At 50.3% G+C, this 22,919-nt stretch overlaps 1 protein-coding gene across 1 annotated transcript in view; it reads left to right on the top strand.

Moving 5' to 3' along the window:
* Positions 1-22,919, top strand: part of LOC129693961 (villin-1-like) — a 49,001-nt gene that overhangs the window by 1,911 nt on the left and 24,171 nt on the right. The window contains exons 2-7 of the mRNA XM_055630683.1: positions 2,612-2,723; positions 7,366-7,533; positions 9,618-9,874; positions 14,708-14,816; positions 18,829-18,939; positions 19,912-20,114. Of these exons, the coding sequence (XP_055486658.1) occupies positions 2,649-2,723; positions 7,366-7,533; positions 9,618-9,874; positions 14,708-14,816; positions 18,829-18,939; positions 19,912-20,114 (923 nt within the window). The 5' untranslated portion in view covers positions 2,612-2,648. The remainder of the gene's footprint in view (positions 1-2,611; positions 2,724-7,365; positions 7,534-9,617; positions 9,875-14,707; positions 14,817-18,828; positions 18,940-19,911; positions 20,115-22,919) is intronic.

Here is a 22,919-nt window from a genome sequence, read left to right as displayed (position 1 = left end):
GGTGCAGGAGTAGAGGCCATTCGGCCCTTCGAGCCGTCACCGCCATTCAATATGATCATGGCTGATCATCCACAATCAGTACCCCGTTCCTGCCTTCTCCCCATATCCCCTGACTCCGCTATCTTTAAGAGCCCTATCTAGCTCTCTCTTGAAAGTATCCAGAGAACCGGCCTCCACCGCCCTCTGTGAGGCAGAGAATTCCACAGACTCACCACTCGCTGTGAGAAAAAGTGTTTCCTCGTCTCCGTTCTAAATGGGTTACACCCTTATTCTTAAACTGTGTGTGTGTGGCCCCTGGTTCTGGACTCCCCCAACATCGGGAACATGTTTCCTGCCTCTAGCGTGTCCAAACCCTTAACAATCTCATATATGTTTCAATGAGATTCCCCCTCTCATCCTTCTAAACTCCACAGAGTGTACAAGCCCAGCCGCTCCATTCTCTCAGCATATGACAGTCCCGCCATCCCTGGTTCTGGACTCCCCCAACATCGGGAACATGTTCCCCCCCCCCCCCCCCCCCCCCTGGTCTTGGCCCCCCAGGTCTATAGACAATAGACAATAGGTGCAGGGGCCGGCCTTTCGACCCATCAAGTCGAGACAAGATAGTAGGTGCAGGAGTAGGCCATTCGGCCCTTCATGTCTAGACTAGAGACAATAGACAATAGGTGCAGGAGTAGAGGCCATTCGGCCCTTCATGTCTAGACTAGAGACAATAGACAATAGGTGCAGGAGTAGAGGCCATTCGGCCCTTCATGTCTAGACTAGAGACAATAGACAATAGGTGCAGGAGTAGGCCATTCGGCCCTTCATGTCTAGACTAGAGACAATAGACAATAGGTGCAGGAGTAGGCCATTCGGCCCCTTCGAGCCATCACCGCCATTCAATGTGATCACGGCTGATCATCCCCAATCAGTACCCCGTTCCTGCCTTCTCCCCATGTCCCCTGACTTTAAGAGCTGATTTTAAGAGCCCTATCTAGCTCTCTCTTGAGACCTGGTTCCATGCTGTGTCGGTCTCCCATGGACCAGGAGCACAAGGGTGGGTTGCCCAATTTTTAAAGGTGCAATTTGATCAAGATATGCCCTCTATTATAGACCAGGGTTCAAAGATTTCTATCTCTGTGATACCATCCTTTGCTTTCACAACCTGAGAGCGTTTTATGAGCGGCTTCTCGGCATGAACCTTGTTCCAATGTGGGTGTGAATATACTGGTAGTAGTATCTGCTTTTACAGCCCGCTGCACTTTGCCTCCCGGTGACAAAGTCCTCTCCTCACCTGGCCTTTGCTCAGCAGTTGTAAACGACTTCATGCAGGAACTGGCAACTGCAGATGCTGCCTCACGGAAAATACACAAACATAGACAATAGGTGCAGGAGTAGGCCATTCGGCCCTTCGAGCCTGCACCGCCATTCAATATGATCATGGCTGATCATCCAACTCAGTATCCCGTACCTGCCTTCTCTCCATACCCCCTGATCCCTTTAGCCACAAGGGCCACAGATTCAGATTCAGATTCAGATTCAATTTTAATTGTCATTGTCAGTGTACAGTACAGAGACAACGAAATGCATAAACACATCTAACTCCCTCTTAAATATAGCCAATGAGCTGTATGGCCTCAACTACCTTCTGTGGCAGAGAATTCCACAGATTCACCACTCTCTGTGTGTGTGTGAAAGAAAATGTTTTTCTCATCTCATCTCGGTCCTAAATGGTTTCCCCCTTATCCTTAAACTGTGACCCCTTGTCCTGGACTTCCCCAACATCGGGAACAATCTTCCCTGTACAACTGCAGTAGAACCTCCCTGCTCCTATACTCAAATCCTTTTGCTATGAAAGCTAACATACCATCTCGGTCCTAAAGGATTTCCCCTCAATCCTCAAACTGTGACCCCTTGTCCTGGACTTCCCCAACATCGGGAACAATCTTCCTGCATCTAGCCTGTCCAACCCCTTAAGAATTTTGTAAGTTTCTATAAGATCCCCCCTCAATCTTCTAAATTCTAGAGAGTATAAACCAAGTCTATCCAGTCTTTCTTCATAAGACAGTCCTGACATCTGGGGGGGGTGCAGCGGGTAGAGCTGCTGCCTCACAGCACCAGGGACCCGGGTTCCATCCTGACCACCGGGTGCTGTCTATACGGAGTTTGCACGTTCTCACCGTGGGTTTTTCTCCGGGTGCTCCGGTTTCCTCCCACACTTCAAACCCAATAGACAATAGGTGCAGGAGTAGGCCATTTGGCCCATTCGAGCCAGCACCGCCAATCAATGTGGTGGAATAAGGGGGTTAGTGGATGAGTGGTGGAATAGGGGGGAGTGGGTGAGTGGTGGAATGGAGTGGGTGAGTGGTGGAATAGTGGGGAGTGGGTGAGTGGTGGAATATTGCGTTGGGGAACGGCTTGCGTTGGGGGCCCAGGCCTCCCGTGTGACGGGGACCCAACGGGCCCCTGATGGCCCAGTATCTACCCTTGTTTAGTATTTTGTTTACCGTGTGCTGAGTTTACACATTCTGCTGTGCTGCTGCAAGTACGAGTGCCATTGTGATCTGGGACCTGTGACAATGCATCACTCTCACCTGTTGACCACTGAGCTCTCTGCTTGCTCCGACAGGTAGCCCCCCGCACACACACACACACGCACAGACACCATGACAGAGCTGAACCCAAGCATCTCAAGTTCGCTGGACAAGACCACGCCGGGCATCCAGATATGGCGGATCGAGGCAAGTAGTGGCTCATGCCCAGCGCGTTCAGTTTATCTATTTTATTTTTGTGCGGATTTAATTATTATTTATCTTTCTTTAGTTTAGTTTGGTTTTTTATTGTTTTTTTTTCCTTTTTTCTTTTTCTTTTTGTCTTTTTATCTTTGTGTGGGTTTTTTTTTTAACATTTATAAGTTTCCTTTTAAAGATGTGACTATATTTACATGGAGACCGGGAGATCTACATTCAATGTGTATTTTGACACTGGAGTCATATTTAGGTTATACCTGTTATTAATGTAACCCTGTGACACTGGAGTCATATTTAGGTTATACCTGTTTATTTATGTAACCCTGATCCCCGTGTATCAATATCATTGTTATTGTTAAGACAGTCCTGGGATGTCAGGACTGTCTTATGAAGAAAGACTGGACAGACTTGGTTTATACTCTCTAGAATTTAGGAGATTGAGAGGGGATCTTATAGAAACTTACAAAATTCTTAAGGGGGTTGGACAGGCTAGATGCAGGAAGATTGCTCCCGATGTTGGGGAAGTCCAGGACAAGGGGTCACAGCTTAAGGATAAGGGGGAAATCCTTTAAAACCGAGATGAGAAGAACTTTTTTTCACACAGAGAGTGGTGAATCTCTGGAACTCTCTGCCACAGAGGGTAGTTGAGGCCAGTTCATTGGCTATATTTAAGAGGGAGTTAGATGTGGCCCTTGTGGCTAAGGGGATCAGAGGGTATGGAGAGAAGGCAGGTACGGGATACTGAGTTGGATGATCAGCCATGATCATATTGAATGGCGGTGCAGGCTCGAAGGGCCGAATGGCCTACTACTCCTGCACCTAATTTCTATGTTTCTATGTTTGTCAGTATTCTTCCTACTCTGTTTTTTATGTTTTATTTTCGGCTTTTTTGGAAAAAAAACAATAAAAAGATTTTAAAAGAAAGAAAGCGGTGGCTCGCCGGAGCGCCCGGTTTATTGTCACGTAGTTTCGTGATACAGCGCCGTTTGGCCCACCGAGTCCACGCCGACCAGCGATCACCCCCAGCGCTAACACTATCCTACACACTAGGGACAATTTGCGATTTTGCCGAATTAAGCCGATTCGCCTACAAGTTATTGGAGCGTGGGAGAGTTGTGAGTCTGTGGAATTCTCTGCCTCGGAGCTGAGAGAATGGAACGGCTGGGCTTGTACACTCTGGAGTTTCGAAGGATTCAGATTCAGATTCAGATTCAATTTTAATTGTCATTGTCAGTGTACAGTACAGAGACAACGAAATGCATTTAGCATCTCCCTTGAAGAGCGACATAGCAAACGATTTGAATAAAAAATAAATAATATGTGTCCGGGGGGTGGGGGGGTGGTGATTGGCAGTCACCGAGGTACGTTGTTGAGTAGAGTGACAGCCGCCGGGAAGAAGCTGTTCCTCGACCTGCTGGTCCGGCAACGGAGAGACCTGTAGCGCCTCCCGGATGGTAGGAGGGTAAACAGTCCATGGTTGGGGTGAGAGCAGTCCTTGGCGATGCTGAGCGCCCTCCGCAGACAGCGCTTGCTTTGGATAGACTCAATGGAGGGGAGCGTGGAACCGGTGATGCGTTGGGCAATTTTCACCACCCTCTGCAATGCCTTCCGATGAGAGGCGATCTCATTGAACCATATAAGATTATTAAGGGGTTGGACACGCTAGAGACAGGAAACATGTTCCTGTTATACAGGGCCCTAGTGAGACCACACCTAAATTAATCTGAGAATAGATTGGGTAAACGCAGAGTGCCTAAGTCCTCTTATAACAAGAAGATTCGAATATAGGAGCAAAGAGGTCCTTCTGCAGTTGTACAGGGCCCTAGTGAGACCACACCCAGAGTATTGTGTGCAGTTTTGGTCTCCTAATTTGAGGAAGGACATTCTTGCTATTGAGGGAGCCCAGCGTAGGTTCACCAGGTTAATTCCCGGGATGGCGGGACTGTCATACGCTGAGAGAATGGAGCAGCTGGGCTTGTACACTCTGGAGTTTAGAAGGATGAGAGGACATCTCATTGAAACATATAAGATTATTAAGGGCTTGGACACGCTAGAGGCAGGAAACATGTTCCCGATGTTGGGGGAGTCCAGAACCAGGGGCCACACACACAGTTTAAGAATAAGGGGTAAGCCATTTAGAACGGAGATGAGGAAACACTTTTTCTCACAGAGAGTTGTGAGTGTGGAATTCTCTGCCTCAGAGGGCGGTTCTCTGGATGCTTTCAAGAGAGAGCTAGATAGGGCTCTTAAAGATAGTGGAGTCAGGGGATATGGGGAGAAGGCAGGAACGGGGTACTGATTGGGGATGATCAGCCGTGATCACATTGAATGGCGGTGCTGGCTCGAAGGGCCGAATGGCCTCTACTCCTGCACCTGTTGTCTATTGTCCTTCGACACGTCCCACCTGCCTGCGTTTGTCCTCATCTTTCCAAACCTGCCCTATCCACGTTCCTGTCCTACATCAACATTGAAAGAAATTTGCACAGTCAGTAGAGCTTTGACCTTGCCCCTCATCTGAGTGGGTTTTCTCCGGGTGCTCCGGTTTCCTCCCACACTCCAATAACTTGAAGGCGAATTGGCTTCGGTAAAACCGCAAATTGTCCCTAGTCAGTCGGATAGCGTTAGCGCTGGGCGGTGATCGCTGGTCGGCGCGGACACGGTGGGCCAAAACGGCGCTGTATCTCGAGACTAACCTCAAGTGAAGACACATTGATAGGAAAGGTTTAGAGGGTGGACACAAAATGCCGGAGTAACTCAGCGGGACAGGCAGCATCTCCGGAGAGAAGGAACGGGTGACATTTCGGGTCAAGACCCTTCTTCAGACTGGTGTCGGGGGAGCGGGACAAAAGTAGAATGTAGTCGGAGACGGTAAGACTGGTGGGAGAACTGGGAAGTGGGGGAGGGGATGGAGAGAGAGGGAGAAAGCAGGGACTACCTGAATTTGGAGAAGTCAATGTTCATACCGCTGGGGTGTAAACTGCCCGAGCGAAATATGAGGTGTTGTTAGAAACATAGAAACATAGACAATAGGTGCAGGAGTAGAGGCCATTCGGCCCTTCGAGCCAGCACCATTCGCAATTCAATATGATCATGGCTGATCATCCAACTCAGTATCCCGTACCTGCTTTCTCTCCATACCCCCTGATCTCCTTAGCCACAAGGGCCACATCTAACTCCCTCTTAAATATAGCCAATGAACTGGCCTCGACTACCCTCTGCGGCAGAGAGTTCCAGAGATTCACCGCTCTCTGTGTGAAAAAAGTTCTTCTCATCTCGGTTTTAAAGGATTTCCCCCTTATCCTTAAGCTGTGACCCCTTGTCCTGGACTTCCCCAACATCGGGAACAATCTTCCTGCATCTAGCCTGTTCAACCCCTTAAGAATTTTGTAAGTTTCTATAAGATCCCCTCTCGATCTCCTAAATTCTAGAGAGTATAAACCAAGTCTATCCAGTCTTTCTTCATAAGACAGTCCTTGAAATTGCTGTTCCTCCAATTTGCGCTGGGACTCACTCTGACAATCGAAGACCCCCAGGACAGAAAGGTCAGAGGGGAGTTGAAGTGTTGGGCCACCAGGAGCCACCTGGAGATCAGGTAGGTTAAGACGGGCTGAGCGGAGGTGTCCAGCGAAACGATCGCTGAGCATGCACAAGGTTTGGAGGGATGTGGGCCAAACGCAGGCTGGTGGGACTAGTGTAGATGGGACATCTTGGTCAGCATGGGCAAGTTGGGCCGAATGGCCTATGTCTGCAGTGTAATGTGGATAAATGTGAGGTTATCCATTTTGGTGGCAAAAACAGGAAAGTAGACTATTATCTAAATGGTGGCCGATTAGGAAAAGGGGAGATGCAGCGAGACCTGGGTGTCATGGTACACCAGTCATTGAAGGTAGGCATGCAGGTGCAGCAGGCAGTAAAGAAAGCGAATGGTATGTTAGCTTTCATAGCAAAAGGATTTGAGTATAGGAGCAGAGAGGTTCTACTGCAGTTGTACAGGGTCTTGGTGAGACCACACCTGGAGTATTGCGTACAGTTTTGGTCTCCAAATCTGAGGAAGGACATTATTGCCATAGAGGGAGTGCAGAGAAGGTTCACCAGACTGATTCCTGGGATGTCAGGACTGTCTTATGAAGAAAGACTGGATAGACTTGGTTTATACTCTCTAGAATTTAGGAGATTGAGAGGGGATCTTATAGAAACTTACAAAATTCTTAAGGGGTTGGACAGGCTAGATGCAGGAAGATTGTTTCCCGATGTTGGGGAAGTCCAGGACAAGGGTCACAGCTTAAGGATAAGGGGGAAATCCTTTAAAACCGAGATGAGAAGAACTTTTTTCACACAGAGAGTGGTGAATCTCTGGAACTCTCTGCCACAGAGGGTAGTTGAGGCCACAGTTCATTGGCTATATTTAAGAGGGAGTTAGATGTGGCCCTTGTGGCTAAGGGGATCGGGGGGTATGGAGAGAAGGCAGGTACGGGATACTGAGTTGGATGATCAGCCATGATCATATTGAATGGCGGTGCAGGCTCGAAGGGCCGAATGGCCTCTATTCCTGCACCTAATTTCTATGTTTCTATGTTTCTATGTCTGTGCTGTGTGAGTATGACTCTAACATGTGCTGTATATTTCACTTTAGAAAATGCTGATGGTCGCTGTTCCTCAGAGGTCCTACGGCAATTTCTACGAAGGCGATTGCTACATCCTCTTTGCAGTAAGTGACGTGACGTTGCCCAGCCTTACACCCTCTCCCTTCATGTTCCCCTTGTCTCTCAGGTTCATATGTGATAGGAGCAGAATTAGGCCATTCGACCCATCAAGTCTACTCCGCCATTCACTCACGGCTGATCTATCTGCCACGATGCAGCGCAGGTTCACCAGGTGAATTCCTGGGATGGCGGGACTGTCATATGCTGAGAGAATGGAGCGGCTGGGCTTGTACACTCTGGAATTTAGAAGGATGAGAGTTTTGGTCTCCTAATATGAGGAAGGACATTCTTGCCATAGAGGGAGTGCAGAGAAGGTTCACCAGACTGATTCCTGGGATGTCGGGACTTTCATATAAAGAAAGACTGGATACACTCGACTTGTACTCGCTAGAATTTAGGAGATTGAGGGAGGGATCTTATAGAAACTTACAAAATTCTTAAGGGGTTGGACAGGCTAGATGCAGGAAGATTGTTCCCGATGTTGGGGAAGTCCAGGACAAGGGGTCACACAGTTTGAGGATTGAGGGGAAATCCTTTAGGACCGAGATGGTATGTTAGCTTTCATAGCAAAAGGGTTTGAGTCTAGGAGCAGGGAGGTTCTACTGCAGTTGTACAGGGTCTTGGTGAGACCACACCTGGAGTATTGCGTACAGTTTTGGTCTCCAAATCTGAGGAAGGACATTCTTGCCATAGAGGGAGTGCAGAGAAGGTTCACCAGACTGATTCCTGGTATGTCAGGACTTTCATATGAAGAAAGACTGGATAGACTCGGCTTGTACTCGCTAGAATTTAGATGATTGAGGGGGGATCTTATAGAAACGTACAAAATTCTTAAGGGGTTGGACAGGCTAGATGCAGGAAGATTGTTCCCGATGTTGGGGAAGTCCAGGACAAGGGGTCACAGCTTAAGGATAAGGGGAAATCCTTTAGGACCGAGATGAGAAGAACTTTTTTCACACAGAGAGTGGTGAATCTGTGGAACTCTCTGCCACAGAAGGTAGTTGAGGCCAGTTCATTGGCTATATTTAAGAGGGAGTTAGATGTGGCCCTTGTGGTTAAAGGAATCAGGGGGTACGGAGAGAAGGCAGGTACAGGATACTGAGTTGGATGATCAGTCATGATCATATTGAATGGCGGTGCAGGCTCGAAGGGCCGAATGGCCTACTCCTGCACCTATTGTCTATGTTTCTATCTTTCTATCTCTATGAAACATATAAGATTATTGAGGGTTTGGACGCGCTAGAGGCAGGAAACATGTTCCCGATGTTGGGGGAGTCCAGAACCAGGGGCCACACACAGTTTAAGAATAAGGGGTAAGCCATTTAGAACAGAGACGAGGAAACACTTTTTCACACAGAGAGTGGTGAGTCTGTGGAATTCCATGCATCAGAGGGCGGTGGAGGCCGGTTCTCTGGATGCTTTCAAGAGAGAGCTAGATAGGGCTCTTAAAGATAGCGGAGTCAGGGGATATGGGGAGAAGGCAGGAATGGGGTACTGATTGGGGATGATCAGCCATGATCACATTGAATGGCGGTGCTGGCTCGAAGCACACACACACACACACACGCACACACACACACACACACACACACACATACATACACACACACACACACACACACACACACACACATACCTACATACACACACACACACACACACATGTACACACATTTACACTCACATGGTCTCACACACACACACACACACATGTATATATACACACACATATATATACACAGGGACACACACAGATATATACACACAAGGACACGCACATATGCTGGAACATATATACACACCAACAAACACACACACACACACGCATACACACACACACATACCCACACACACACACACACACACACACACACACACACACACACACACACACACACACACACACACACACACACACACACACCCACATACACACACACACACACACCCACACCCACACACACACACATTAATAGTGCAACTCTAAATGCAGTCTCACCAACATCTTGGACATGCAATTTTGTTCAGACTTCGGTCTGAATGACAATAAAAGGCTATCTATCTACAACTGCAACTTGACCTCTCAACCTCTGTACTCAATTCCCTGGCTGATGAAGGCGAATGTGCCAAACGCCTTCTTGCTAACCGCGCCCATCTACCCGCGACTCCCCCTTCAGTGAAGCACGAGCCAGTGAGCCCAGCCCCCCCCCCCCCCCCCCTCCCCCGCAGACCCTTCGCAGCGGGAGCCGCAGCTGAGCCTACTGACATCCACGACATCCACTTCTGGATCGGGAAGGACTCGAGCCAGGATGAGCAGGGCTCGGCGGCCATCTACAGCACGCAGATGGATGACCATCTGGGAGGAGTGGCCGTACAGCACCGCGAGGCACAGGGGTACGAGTCCCAGACCTTCAGGGGCTACTTCAAGAAGGGGTTGATGTGAGTACCGTCTCCCCTCCTGTCCACCAGGGGCCTTCCATAAGGGTTCATAGGTTCTAGCGGCAGAATTAGGCCATTCGGCCCATCGACTCAACTAGTGATCAGCTGAGAAGGTTATTGGCTGCAACCTTCCCTCCATTGACGAACTGTAGCACTGCAAGGTCCAGCAAGCGAGCGGGCAGGATCATGAATGAATGAATGAATGAGTTTGGCGGGCAAAAGTGCTGGAGAAACTCAGCGGGTGCGGCAGCATCTGTGGAGCGAAGGAAATAGGCGACGTTTCGGGTCGAGACCCTTCTTCAGTCTTGGCGAGACCACACCTGGAGTGTTGCGTACAGTTTTGGTCTCCTAATCCGAGGAAAGACATTCTTGCCATCGAAGCCCATTCCCAATCCGACCTTTCTGTCCTGGGCCTCCTCCATGGCCAGAGTGAGTCCCACCGCAAATTGGAGGAGGAGCAGCACCTCATATTTCGCTTGGGTAGTTTACACCCCAGCGGTATGAACATTGACTTCTCCAATTTCAGGTAGTCCCTGCTTTCTCCCTCCTTCCCCTCCCCTCCCCAGCTCTCCTTCAGCCCACTGTCTCCGCCACTTCCTTTCTTCTCCCCCCCCACATCATTCTTAAGAAGGGTCTCGACCCGAAACGTCACCTATTCGATCACCATATGGCCGATTAGGAAAAGGGGGAGATGCAACGAGACCTGGGTGTCATGGTACACCAGTCATTGAAAGTAGGCATGCAGGTGCAGCAGGCAGTGAAGAAAGCGAATGGTATGTTAGCATTCATAGCAAAAGGATTTGAGTATAGGAGCAGGGAGGTTCTACTGCAGTTGTACAGGGTCTTGGGTGAGACCACACCTGGAGTGTTGCGTACAGTTTTGGTCTCCAAATTCTTGCCATAGAGGGAGTACAGGGAAGGTTCACCAGACTGATTCCTGGGATGGCAGGACTTTCATATGAAGAAAGACTGGATAGACTCGGCTTGTACTCGCTAGAATTTAGAAGATTGAGGGGGGATCTTATAGAAACTTCTTAAGGGGTTAGGCAGGCTAGATGCAGGAAGATTGTTCCCGATGTTGGGGAAGTCCAGAACAAGGGGTCACACAGTTTAAGGATAAGGGGGAAATCTTTTAGGACCGAGATGAGAAAATCATTTTTCACACAGAGAGTGGTGAATCTGTGGAATTCTCTGCCACAGAAGGTAGTTGAGGCCACAGTTCATTGACTATATTTAAGAGGGAGTTAGATGTGGCCCTTGTGGTTAAAGGGATCAGGGGGTATGGAGAGAAGGCAGGTACAGGATACTGAGTTGGATGATCAGCCATTGAATGGCGGTGCAGGCTCGAAGGGCCGAATGGCCTACTCCTGCACCTATTTTCAATGTTTCTATGTTTCTAAACAAGCGGGCAAGATCATGAATGAATGAATGAATGTATAAGTTCGGTTGACAAAAGTGCTGGAGAAACTCATCGGGTGCAGCAGCATCTATGGAGCGAAGGAAATAGGCAACGTTTCGGGTCGAGACCCTTTTTCAGACTGTGAAGAAAGTCTGAAGTCTGAAGAAGGGTTTCGTCCCGAAACGTCGCCTATTTCCTTCGCTCCATAGATGCTGCTGCACCCGCTGACTTCCTCCAGCACTTTTGTCTACCTTCGATTTTCCAGCATCTGCAGTTCCTTCTTGAACGAATGAATAAGTTTATTGGCCAAGTATTCACATACAAGGAATTTGCCTTGGTGCTCCGCCCGCAAGTGACAACATGACACACAGTGACAGTTACGAACGACTCATAAAACATTAAACATTAATAATAAAAAACATTATTCATTAAACATGTGAATTAAATAAAATACCAAAGCAAAGGGAGGCTTCAGATTTTTGGCTGTTGAGTAGAGCAACTACTCGTGGATAGAAACTGTTTGTATGTCTGGCTGTGGCAGCTTTGACAGTCCGGAGTTGCCTTCCAGAGGGAAGTGATTCAAAGATCCATGTTCTCCACAGATGCTGCCTGACCCACTGAGTTATGGTGCAGCAGCATCTATGGAGCTAAGGAAATAGGCAACGTTTCGGGCCGAAATCCTTCTGGAAATAGGCAACGTTTTGGGCCGAAACCCTTACGGGTTTCGGCCCAAAACGTTGCCTATTTCCTTAGCTCCATAGATGCTGCTGCACCTGCTGAGTTACTCCAGCACTCTGTGTCTGATCTTCGATCGAAACTAAATCTTTGGCCACTCAGCCAGTTTGTTTTTCTCTGTCAAAAGTCTTCTTGATCGTGTCGAACCTGGACCTGTCGAATCTCCCCGATCTGCCCGTGGAGTTGGGAGAATGAGGTCACGGGGTCTACTGTTGTACATGGTCATCTGATGATGAGATCAGCCCTACATAGTCTTGACAGTCTCTCCCCCCTCTCTCTCCCCCCCCCCTCCCCCTCCCCCTCACCCTCCCCTACCCCTCCCCCCCCCCCTCCCCCTAACCCTAACCCTCCCCCTACCCCTCACCCTACCCCTAACCCTCACCCTCACCCTCCCCCTCCCCCTCACCCTCACCCTCACCCTCCTCCTCTCTCCCCCTCCCCCTCCCCCTCTCTCCCCCTCCCCCTCCACCTCGCCCCCCCACTCCCCTCTCCCCCCTTTTAATGGCCTCTGTGATTGAGAAGTTCTCTAATGAGAAGATTAGTCGGGGATGTCCCTCTCCTAATGACACAGACACACACACACACACACACACACACACACACACACACACACAGACACACACACACACACACACACACACACACACAGACACAGACACACACACAGACACACACACAGACACACACACACACACACACACAGACACAGACACACACAGACACTCACACAGACACTGACAGACACACACACAGACTCACAGACACACACACACACACACACACACACACAGACACAGACACACACACCCACACACACACACACACACACACACACACACACACACACACACACACACACACACACACACACACACACACACACACACACACACACACACACAGACACACACACACACACACACACACACACACACACACACACACACACACACACACACACACACACACACACACACACACACACACACACACACACACACACACACACACACACACACACACAGACACACACACACACACCACACACACACACACACACACACACACACACACACACACACACACACACACACACACACACACACTCGCCCATTGTTTCCCACAAACTGCAGAAACATGCGTATTGTGGTAACCACGGTAACTCTCGGACACTCCATCCTGACCCCAAATCAGAGCTGGCCACAAAGTGCTGGAGTAACTGGGGGCCGGCGGGCGGGCACACGGTGACACAGCGGGTAGTGCTGCTGCCTCACAGCGCCAGAGACCCGGGTTCCATCCCGACTACGGGCGCTGTCTGTACGCAGTTTGTACCGTTCTCTCTCCCCGTGGCCCGCCTGGGTTTGCTCCGGGTGCTCCGGTTTCCTCCCACACTCCCACGGGTTTGTAGGTTAATTGGCTTCTGTACATGTAAAAGAAGGAACTGCAGATGCTGGTTTAAACCGTAGAGACACACAAAGTGCTGGAGTAACTCAGCGGGACAGGCAGCAGCTCTGGAGAGAAGGAATGGGTGACGTTTCGGGTCGAGACCCTTCTTCAGACTGATGAAGGGTCTTCTGTAAATGTAAATTGTCCCTAGTGTATAGGATAGAAACGTAGAAACATAGACAACAGGTGCAGGAGGAGGCCATTCGGCCCTTCGAGCCAACACCGCCATTCATTGTGATCATGGCTGATCGTCCCCTATCAATAACCCGTGCCTGCCTTCTCCCCATATCCCTTGACTCCACTAGCCCCTAGAGCTCTATCTAACTCTCTCTTAAACCCATCCAGTGACTTGGCCTCCACTGCTCTCTGTGGCAGGGAATTCCACAAATTCACAACTCTCTGGGTGAAAAAGTTTTTTCTCACCTCAGTCTTAAATGGCCTCCCCTTTATTCTAAGACTGTGTGGCCCCTGGTTCTGGACTCGCCAGAGGGTGGTGAATCTGTGGGATTCATTGCCACAGACGGCTGTGGAGGCCACAAGTCAGTGGATATTTTTAAGGCAGAGATGGATAGATTCTTGATTAGTTTTTAGTTTAGTTTCGAGATACAGCAGGGAATCAGGCCCTTCGGCCCATCGGGTCCGCGCCGACCAGCGATCCCCGCACGTTAACACTATCCTACACCCACTAGGGACAAGTGTCAAAGGTTAGACAATAAACAACAGGTGCAGGAGGAGGCCATTCGGCCCTTCTAGCCAGCACCGCCATTCAATGTGATCGCGGCTGATCATCCCCAATCAGTACCCCGTTCCTGCCTTCTCCCCATATCCCCTGACTCCGCCATCTATAAGAGCCCTATCTAGCTCTCTCTTGAAAGTATACAGAGAACCCTCCGTGCTGGCTCAAAAGGCCGAATGGCCTACTCCTGCACCTATTGTCTATTGTCTATTGAATGTATTGGATGTGTCTTGTCTTGTTTGGAGTTGGTGCGGTTGCACTGATCAGGAGCAGCTCTCCTAATGTTGTTGTATTTCTAAGTACAATGACAATAGAGGCATTATTATTATTATTATAAGTAAGTAAGTTTATTGGCCAAGTATTCACATACAAGGAATTTGCCTTGGTGCTCCGCCCACAAGTATTATTATTAGCCTAGTGTAGTTTAGTTTAGAGATGCGTTGTTGAAATCGGCTCTCCGCGGGTTATTCGGCGCCGACCAGCGATCGCCCGTAACCGTTGCGTTGTGCTCCAACAGCTACAAGCGGGGAGGTGTGGCGTCGGGGCTGAAGCACGTGGAAACCAACGCGTACAACGTCCAGAGGCTTCTGCACGTGAAGGGCAGGAAGAACGTCCACGCTGCTGAGGTGAGCGCCAATCCCCATTCCCAATCGGTGGTGCAGCGGGTAGTGCTGCTGCCTCACAGTGCGCCAGAGGCACGGGTTCCGATCCCGACTACGGGTGCTGTCTGTGCGGAGTTTGCACGTTCTCCCCGTGACCTGCGTCGGTTTTCTCCGGGCGCTCCGGTTTCCTCCCACACTCCAAAGATGTGCAGGTTTGTAGGTTAATCAGCTTTGATGTAAGTTGTAGATTGTCCCCCAGTGTGTGTGTGTGTGGGATAGTGTTAAGGGCCTGTCCCACTTGCGTGCGTTTGCGTTCGTTTAGCGCAACCAAACGGAAGCGCAGTTCACGCGAAGTTCGCGCTAAGTATGTAACTAAGTTCAGCGTGACGTCATTTGCGTCATGCTGACCAATCAGCTGGGCAGGAGGCGGGCCGACTGAATTTTGGCATCGCACGGCGTCGGGCGGTGACATCATCACGCAACGCCACTCCGGGCAGTGACATCATCACGCAACGCCACTCCGGGCAGTGACGTCATCACGCAACGCCACTCCGGGCAGTGACATCATCACGCAACGCCACTCCGGGCAGTGACATCATCACGCAACGCCACTCCGGGCAGTGATGTCATCGCGCAACGCCACTCCGGGCAGTGACATCATCACGCAACGCCACGCGCTAGGCGTACGCCGTCAACACGCTGCGTACGACCGCAATACGTCTGCGTGCCGACAGGCCGTTGGCGCGCGAAGATTTCGGACCCTGTCAGATTTTCGGAGGCGCCCGCACGATGTCGGGACCAGCCCCGCACAAGTCCGCGCTTCTAAGTGGGACCGGCCCCGCGCGGTCATACGCTGCCCGTACGCCTCAAGCGACCGCGTTTGGTCGTGCCAAACGCATGCAAGTGGGACAGGCCCTTTAGTGTGCGGGGATCGCTGGTCGGCGCGGACTCGGTGGGCCGAAGGGCCTGTTTCCGCGCTGTGTCTCTAAATTAAACTAAATTAAAAATTTGGCCTCAGTCCCCTGAGGTTAGGGGAAGGGGTCTTCAGAATTCCTGGACTCCATCCCTCCGTCTACATCTATGAGCGGCAGAGACCCGGGTTCGATCCCGACCAAGGTGCGCCGTCTGTACGGAGTTTGCACGTTCTCCCCGTGACCTGCGTGGGTTTTCTCCGGGCGCTCCGGTTTCCTCCCACACTCCAAAGACGCGCAGGTTTGTAGGTTAATCGGCTTTGGGTAAAATTGTAAATTGTCCCCAGTGTGTGTAGGATAGTGTTAGTGTGCGGGGATCGCTGGTCGGCACGGACTCGGTGGGCCGAAGGGCCTGTTTCCGCGCTGTATCTCTAAACTAAACTGAAAACCCCCCAGCGCCCCATGTATTAGGGTGTAGGAAGGAACTGCAGATGCTGGTTTACACCGAAGATAGATACAGAGTGCTGGAGTAACTCAGCGGGTCAGGCAGCATCTGTGGAGAGAAGGAACGGGTGACGTTTCGAGTCGAGACCCTTCTTCAGACATGTTCTAGTTTGAGTTAGTTCAGAGATACAGAGAGTACCACCTTTTCCCACTGGTGACAATAAACAAATCTAACTCGATATGCCCGACACATTGCTATTGAGGGAGTGCAGCGCAGGTTCACCAGGTTAATTCCCGGGATGGCGGGACTGTGATATGCTGAGAGAATGGAGCGGCTGTGGGCTTGTACACTCTGGAATTTAGAAGAATGAGAGGAGGTCTCATTGAAACATATAAGATTGTTAAGGGTTTGGACACGCTAGAGGCAGGAAACATGTTCCCGATGTTGGGGGAGTCCAGAACCAGGGGCCACACACACAGTTTAAGAATAAGTGGTAAGCCATTTAGAACGGAGACGAGGAAACACTTTTTCACACAGAGAGTTGCGAGTCTGTGGAATTCTCTGCCTCAGAGGGCGGTGGAGGCCGGTTCTCTGGATACTTTCAAGAGACAGCTGGATAGGGCTCTTAAAGATAGCGGAGTCAGGGGATATGGGGAGAAGGCAGGAACGGGATACTGATTGGGGATGATCTGCCATGATCTCATTGAATGGCAGTGCTGGCTCGATGGGCTGAATGGCCTCTACTCCTGCACCTATTGTCTATTGTCACACTGGGGATAATGTACAGAAGCCAATAAACCTACAAACCTGCACGTCTTTGGAGTGTGGGAGGAAGCCCGGAGCACCCGGAGAAAACCCACGCAGGTCACGGGGAGAACGTGCAAACTCCGTACAGACAGCACCGTGAGTCGGGATGGAACCCGGGTCTCTGGCGCCGTGAGGCACCAACTCTTCCGCCGCGCCACCGCGCCCGGCCCCCACTGTGACGGTTTAGTTTATTGCCACGTGCACCGAGATTTTGAGACACCGCGCGTCACTTCAAGCGTCACCCCCGTGTAACGCCCCGTACACGCCGCGAACACGCCACGAACACGCCCCGTACACGCCCCGTACACGCTGCGAAAACCTCTTCTCAGGCTGTCGCCCAAAGTGGGACTGGCCCCTTAAAGCCTTTAGTTGCGGACTAACGGGCCTGTCCCACGTGGGCACCATTTACACGGCGTGCCGGTTGTGACGGACGCACGACGCTCGCGCGTATCATCGTGCGCCCGCACAGCCGTCTGGAGCGCGTGACGTCATTTGAAGATGGGCACAGAAAGCTGGAGTAACTCAGCGGGACTGGCGGCATCTCTGGAGAGAAGGGATGGATGATGTTTCGTGTCGAGACTCTTCTTCAGTCTGAAATAGGGGTCTCGACCCGAAACGTCACCCGTTGCTTCTCTCCAGAGATGCTGCCGGTCCCACTGAGTTACTCCTGCATTTTGTGGCCATCTCCAATCGTCTTGGCAACCGCTCTGGGAGTAGGAGTGGGGGGCGGAACCGGATCGGGACCCGCAACGGCCGTGAGCTGTTGGAGGTGAGACGTGGCGTCGTGCCAGTGTGTCCCACTTTGGCCGTCCGTTACACGACAGGCCGGCGGCGCGCGGAGATTTCGTCCAGAGCTAAATCCTGGAGCGCTGCTCGCGATACCGCGCGCAACTCCACGCCAATCCGTGTGCCCGTCCCACGCTACCCACACGCTACCAGGTCGCGTAAATAGCGTGCAAATAACGGCCAAGTGGGACAGGCCCTTAACCAATCAGCAGAAGGACTATACCACCGGCAGGGCTCTGGAATGGAAGGGGGTGTGAGGTGCTACATCTTGGCAGGACAAATCAAAATAGGACGTACATGGTAAATGGTAGGGAATTGAAGAATACAGCTGAACAGAGGGATCTGGGAATAACCGTGCATAGTTCCTTGAAGGTGGAATCTCATATGGATAGGGTGGTAAAGAAAGCTTTTGGTATGCTAGCCTTTATAAATCAGAGCATTGAGTATAGAAGCTGGGATGTAATGTTAAAATTGTACAAGGCATTGGTGAGGCCAAATCTGGAGTATGGTGTACAATTTGGTCGCCCAATTATAGGAAGGATGTCAACAAAATAGAGAGAGTACAGAGGAGATTTACTAGAATGTTGCCTGGGTTTCAACAACTAAGTTACAGAGATAGGTTGAATAAGTTAGGTCTTTATTCTCTGGAGCGCAGAAGGTTAAGGGGGGACTTGATAGAGGTCTTTAAAATGATGAGAGGGATAGACAGAGTTGACGTGGACAAGCTTTTCCCTTTGAGAATAGGGAAGATTCAAACAAGAGGACATGACTTCAGAATTAAGGGGCAGAAGTTTAGGGGTAACATGAGGGGAAACTTCTTTACTCAGAGAGTGGTAGCTGTGTGGAATGAGCTTCCAGTGAACGTGGTGGAGGCAGGTTCGTTGGTATCATTTAAAAATAAATTGGATAGGCATATGGATGAGAAGGGAATGGAGGGTTATGGTGTGAGTGCAGGCAGGTGGGACTAAGGGAAAAAAAGTTGTTCGGCACGGACTTGTAGGGCCGAGATGGCCTGTTTCCGTGCTGTAATTGTTATATGGTTATATGGTTATATAGGGTGTCTGACTGGTCTCATTGATGTTATCAGGTGGATATGAGCTGGAAGAGCTTCAACCAAGGAGATGTCTTCCTGCTGGACCTGGGCAAGCTGATTGTGCAATGGAACGGCCCGCTCAGCAACCACATGGAACGCCTGAAGGTATCGTACGACTGTCATATGCTGAGAGAATGGAGCGGCTGGGCTTGTACACTCTGGAGTTTAGAAGGATCTTATTGAAACCATATAAGATTATTAAGGGGTTGGACACGCTAGAGGCAGGAAACATGTTCCTGATGTACAGGGCCCCAGTGAGACCACACCTGGAGTATTGTGTGCAGTTTTGGTCCCCTAATTTGAGGAAGGACATTCTTGCTATTGAGGGAGCCCAGCGAAGGTTCACCAGGTTAATTCCCGGGATGGCGGGACTGTCATATGCTGAGAGAATGGAACGGCTGTGGGCTTGTACACTCTGGAGTTTAGAAGGATGAGAGGGTATCTCATTGAAACATATAAGATTATTAAGGGTTTGGACACGCTAGAGGCAGGAAACATGTTCTCGATGTTGGGGGAGTCCAGAACCAGGGGCCTCACACAGTTTAAGAATAAGGGGTAAGCCATTTAGAACGGAGACGAGGAAACACTTTTTCTCACAGGGAGTTGTGAGTCTGTGGAATTCTCTGCCTCGGAGGGCGGTGGAGGCCGGTTCTCTGGATACTTTCAAGAGAGAGCTAGATAGGGCTCTTAAAGATAGCGGAGTCAGGGGATATGGGGAGAAGGCAGGAACGGGGTACTGATTGTGGATGATCAGCCATGATCACATTGAATGGCTGTGCAGGCTCGAAGGGCCGAATGGCCTCCTCCTGCACCTATTGTCTATGTTTCTATGTAATAGAATGATAGTTAAACGCCTTATGGATCTTATAGAAACATATAAAATTATGATGGTATTGGACAGGCTCGAAAGGCCGAATGGCCCTCTCCTGCTCCTATTGTCTATGTTTCTATGTAATAGAATGATAGGTATACATCATATGGATCTTATAGAGTTGTATAAAATGTGTACAGGCTAGAGGGGCCGAATGGCCTACACCTGCACCTATTGTCTATGTATCTCCACCTCCTTGTTTGCAGGCGATGCAGCTGGCCAAGGACATCCGGGATCGGGAGAGAGCGGGGCGCGGGCAGATCGCGGTGGTGGACGGGCAGAACGAGGGGGTCTCCGGGGACCTGATGCGCCTCATGAACTTCCTGCTGGGAGAGAGGAAGGAGATTAAAGCGGCCGTTCCCGATGAAGTGGTGGACCAGCAACAGAGGCAATCCGTCAAACTGTACCGGTGAGAGAGAGAGAGAGAGGGAGAGAGAGAGAGAGAGTGTCCGGGTCCAGGGTATACAACCGTAAGGATCGAAACACGGAAAAGACATTCGGCCCTTCGAGCCAGCACCGCCATTCAATGTGGTCATGGCTGATCATCCCCAATCAGTACCCCGTTCCTGCCTTCTCCCCATATCCCCTGACTCCGCTATCTTTAAGAGCCCTATCTAGCTCTCTCTTGAAAACATCCATAGAACCGGCCTCCACCGCCCTCTGAGGCAGAGAATTCCACAGACTCTACACTCTCTGTGAGAAAAAGTGTTTCCTCGTCTCCGTTCTAAATGCCTTACCTCCTTATTCTTAAACTGTGTGTGTGGCCCCTGGGTTCTGGACTCCCCCCAACATCGGACATGTTTCCTGCCTCTTTCTGCCTTAACGTTGGCTATTTCCAGATGGGGTTCGGCCCGAAACGTTGCCTATTTCCTTAGCTCCATAGGTGCTGCTGCATCATAACTCGGTGGGTCAGGCAGCATCTGTGGAGAACATGGATAGGTGACGTTTCACACAGAGTGCTGGAGTAACTCAGCGGGTCAGGCAGCATCTGTGGAGAACATGGATAGGTGACGTTTCACAGAGTGCTGGAGTAACTCAGCGGGTCCAGGCAGCATCTGTGGAGAACATGGATATGTGACGTTTCGTCGGTCAAAAGACCCCTTCTTCTAACTTCTGCTTTGGGAAGACCCTTGTTCTCTTCTTTGTTTATACTAAATTGTTTAGTTTAGTTAGAGAGATATAGCACAGAAACCAGGCCCTTCGGCCCACCGAGTCCGCACTGCTCAGCGATCCCCCACACACTAACACTATCCTACACACAGACACACCAGATACATTAATGCATTTCGGTGTCTCTGTACTGTACACTGACAATGACAATTAAAGTTGAATCTGAATCTGAATCTGATACCATTTACATTTACCCCGATCCAATTAACCTTCAAACCTGCCGTCTTTTTGGAGTGCGTGGAGGGGACAAACCGAGGATCTCGGAGGAAAACCCACGCAGGTCACGGGGAGAAACGTGCAAACTTCCGGTACAGACAGCACCCCTGTTAAGTCCGGGATCGAACCCGGGTCTCTGGCGCTGTGAGGCAGCAAACTCTACCCGCCACGGCACCTCCGTGCGCCCACCGAAAGGGATGACCATGTGTGGAAGATCTATTGTATCTACTATGGGCTGGTTGGCTGACTGTCTCAATTATGTTGTTGGTCATAAGGGATAGGGGCAGAATTAGGCCATTTGGCCCATCAAGTCTACTCCGCCATTCAATCATGGCTGATCTATCTCTCCCTCCTAACCCCATTCTCCTGCCTTCTCCTCATAACCCCTGACACCCGCACTAATCAAGAATCTATCCATCTCTGCCTTAAATATATCCACTCTGACTTGTGGTGGCCTCCACAGCCGTCTGTGTGGCAATTGAATTCCCACAGATTCACCACCCTCTGGCCTAAAGAAATTCCTCCTCACGTCCTTTAATTTTGAGGCTGTGCCCTCTGGTCCTAGACCTCCCCACTAGTGGAAACATCCTCATCCACATCCACCTCTATCCAGCCTTTCTTCATCCCTATTCGCGTAAGTTTAATAGAAACATAGAAACATAGAAATTAGGGGCATGAGTAGAGGCTCCCATTCGGCCCTTCCCAGCCTGCCAATCCGCCATTCAATATGATGCATGGCTGATTACATCCAACTCAAGTATCCCATCCCTGCCTTCTCTCTCCATACCTCTGATCCCCATTTAGCCACCAGGGCGGCCACATCTAAACTCCCTCTTAAATATAGCCATGAACTGTGGCCTCGACTACCCTCTGTTGGCAAGAGAATTACCACAGATCTCACCAATATCTCCTCTGTACCTCCGAAAAAGTTCTTCTCCCTATCTCGTGTTTTATGAAAAGCTTGTCCTCCCACCTTATCCTTAAGCTGTGGACCCTCTTAAGTCCAAAGATTTCGAACCCAACCCTCGTGGCAGCAACACTTAAGCCTGCATCTGAGCCGAAGATCACAACCCCTTAAGATTTTGTAAGTTTCATAGAAGATCCCCGCTCAATCTCCTAAACTCGATCGGAGTGAGCAACTTCCGCATAAGTCTATCCAGTACGTGTGGTCTATCTAACGGGGGGGGACAGTCCCTGAACATCCCAGGAATCAGTCTGGTGAACCTTCTCTGGCCCACACTCCCTCGATCCACTCTATGCACATAATGTCCTCCTCAGATTTGGAGACCAAAAACTGTACGCAAGTACTCCAGGTGTGGGTCTTTTCTCTCAAGACCCTGTAGAGAACTGCTCCCAAGTTAGAACCTCCGATCTGCTAGGTATACTCAAATCCTAGTTTTGCTGTGAACGCTAAACATACCATTGGCTTTCTTCACTGCCTGCTGCTGCATCCTGCCTATGCCTACTTTCAAATGTTTCAGAGACCAAAACTGACACTGCAGCCCTGGCAGTGGAGAGTCCTCCCCCCGTTACAGTACAAAAAGCCTGGAGAAACTAACTACCCTCTCGCAGCCTATCCCCCTCATGGGCTTTTCAATGGGTCCCGAACGCTAGCAAACGTTGCCGTCGGGCCGAAACCCCTGTGAACTTCACCTACCCTCCCTAGAAGCAAGTGACTGTCTCTGCTACCGCCATGATACTCACCCAGGTCTCGTCTTCGCTCATTTCATCTCCCCCATGTGATCCTGTAGTCAGGCCAACCCCTCAAGATAAACATAAGATAGATAGTCTGCTGTTCCTGTGTTTCCACTGCTTGTTAGAATGTGGT

Source organism: Leucoraja erinacea, unplaced genomic scaffold (genome assembly GCF_028641065.1).
Source record: "Leucoraja erinacea ecotype New England unplaced genomic scaffold, Leri_hhj_1 Leri_503S, whole genome shotgun sequence".
Classification (NCBI taxonomy): Eukaryota; Metazoa; Chordata; class Chondrichthyes; order Rajiformes; family Rajidae; genus Leucoraja; species Leucoraja erinaceus.
The sequence above is the reverse complement of the archived record's forward strand: the minus strand, read 5'-3'. Positions and strand labels throughout refer to the sequence as shown.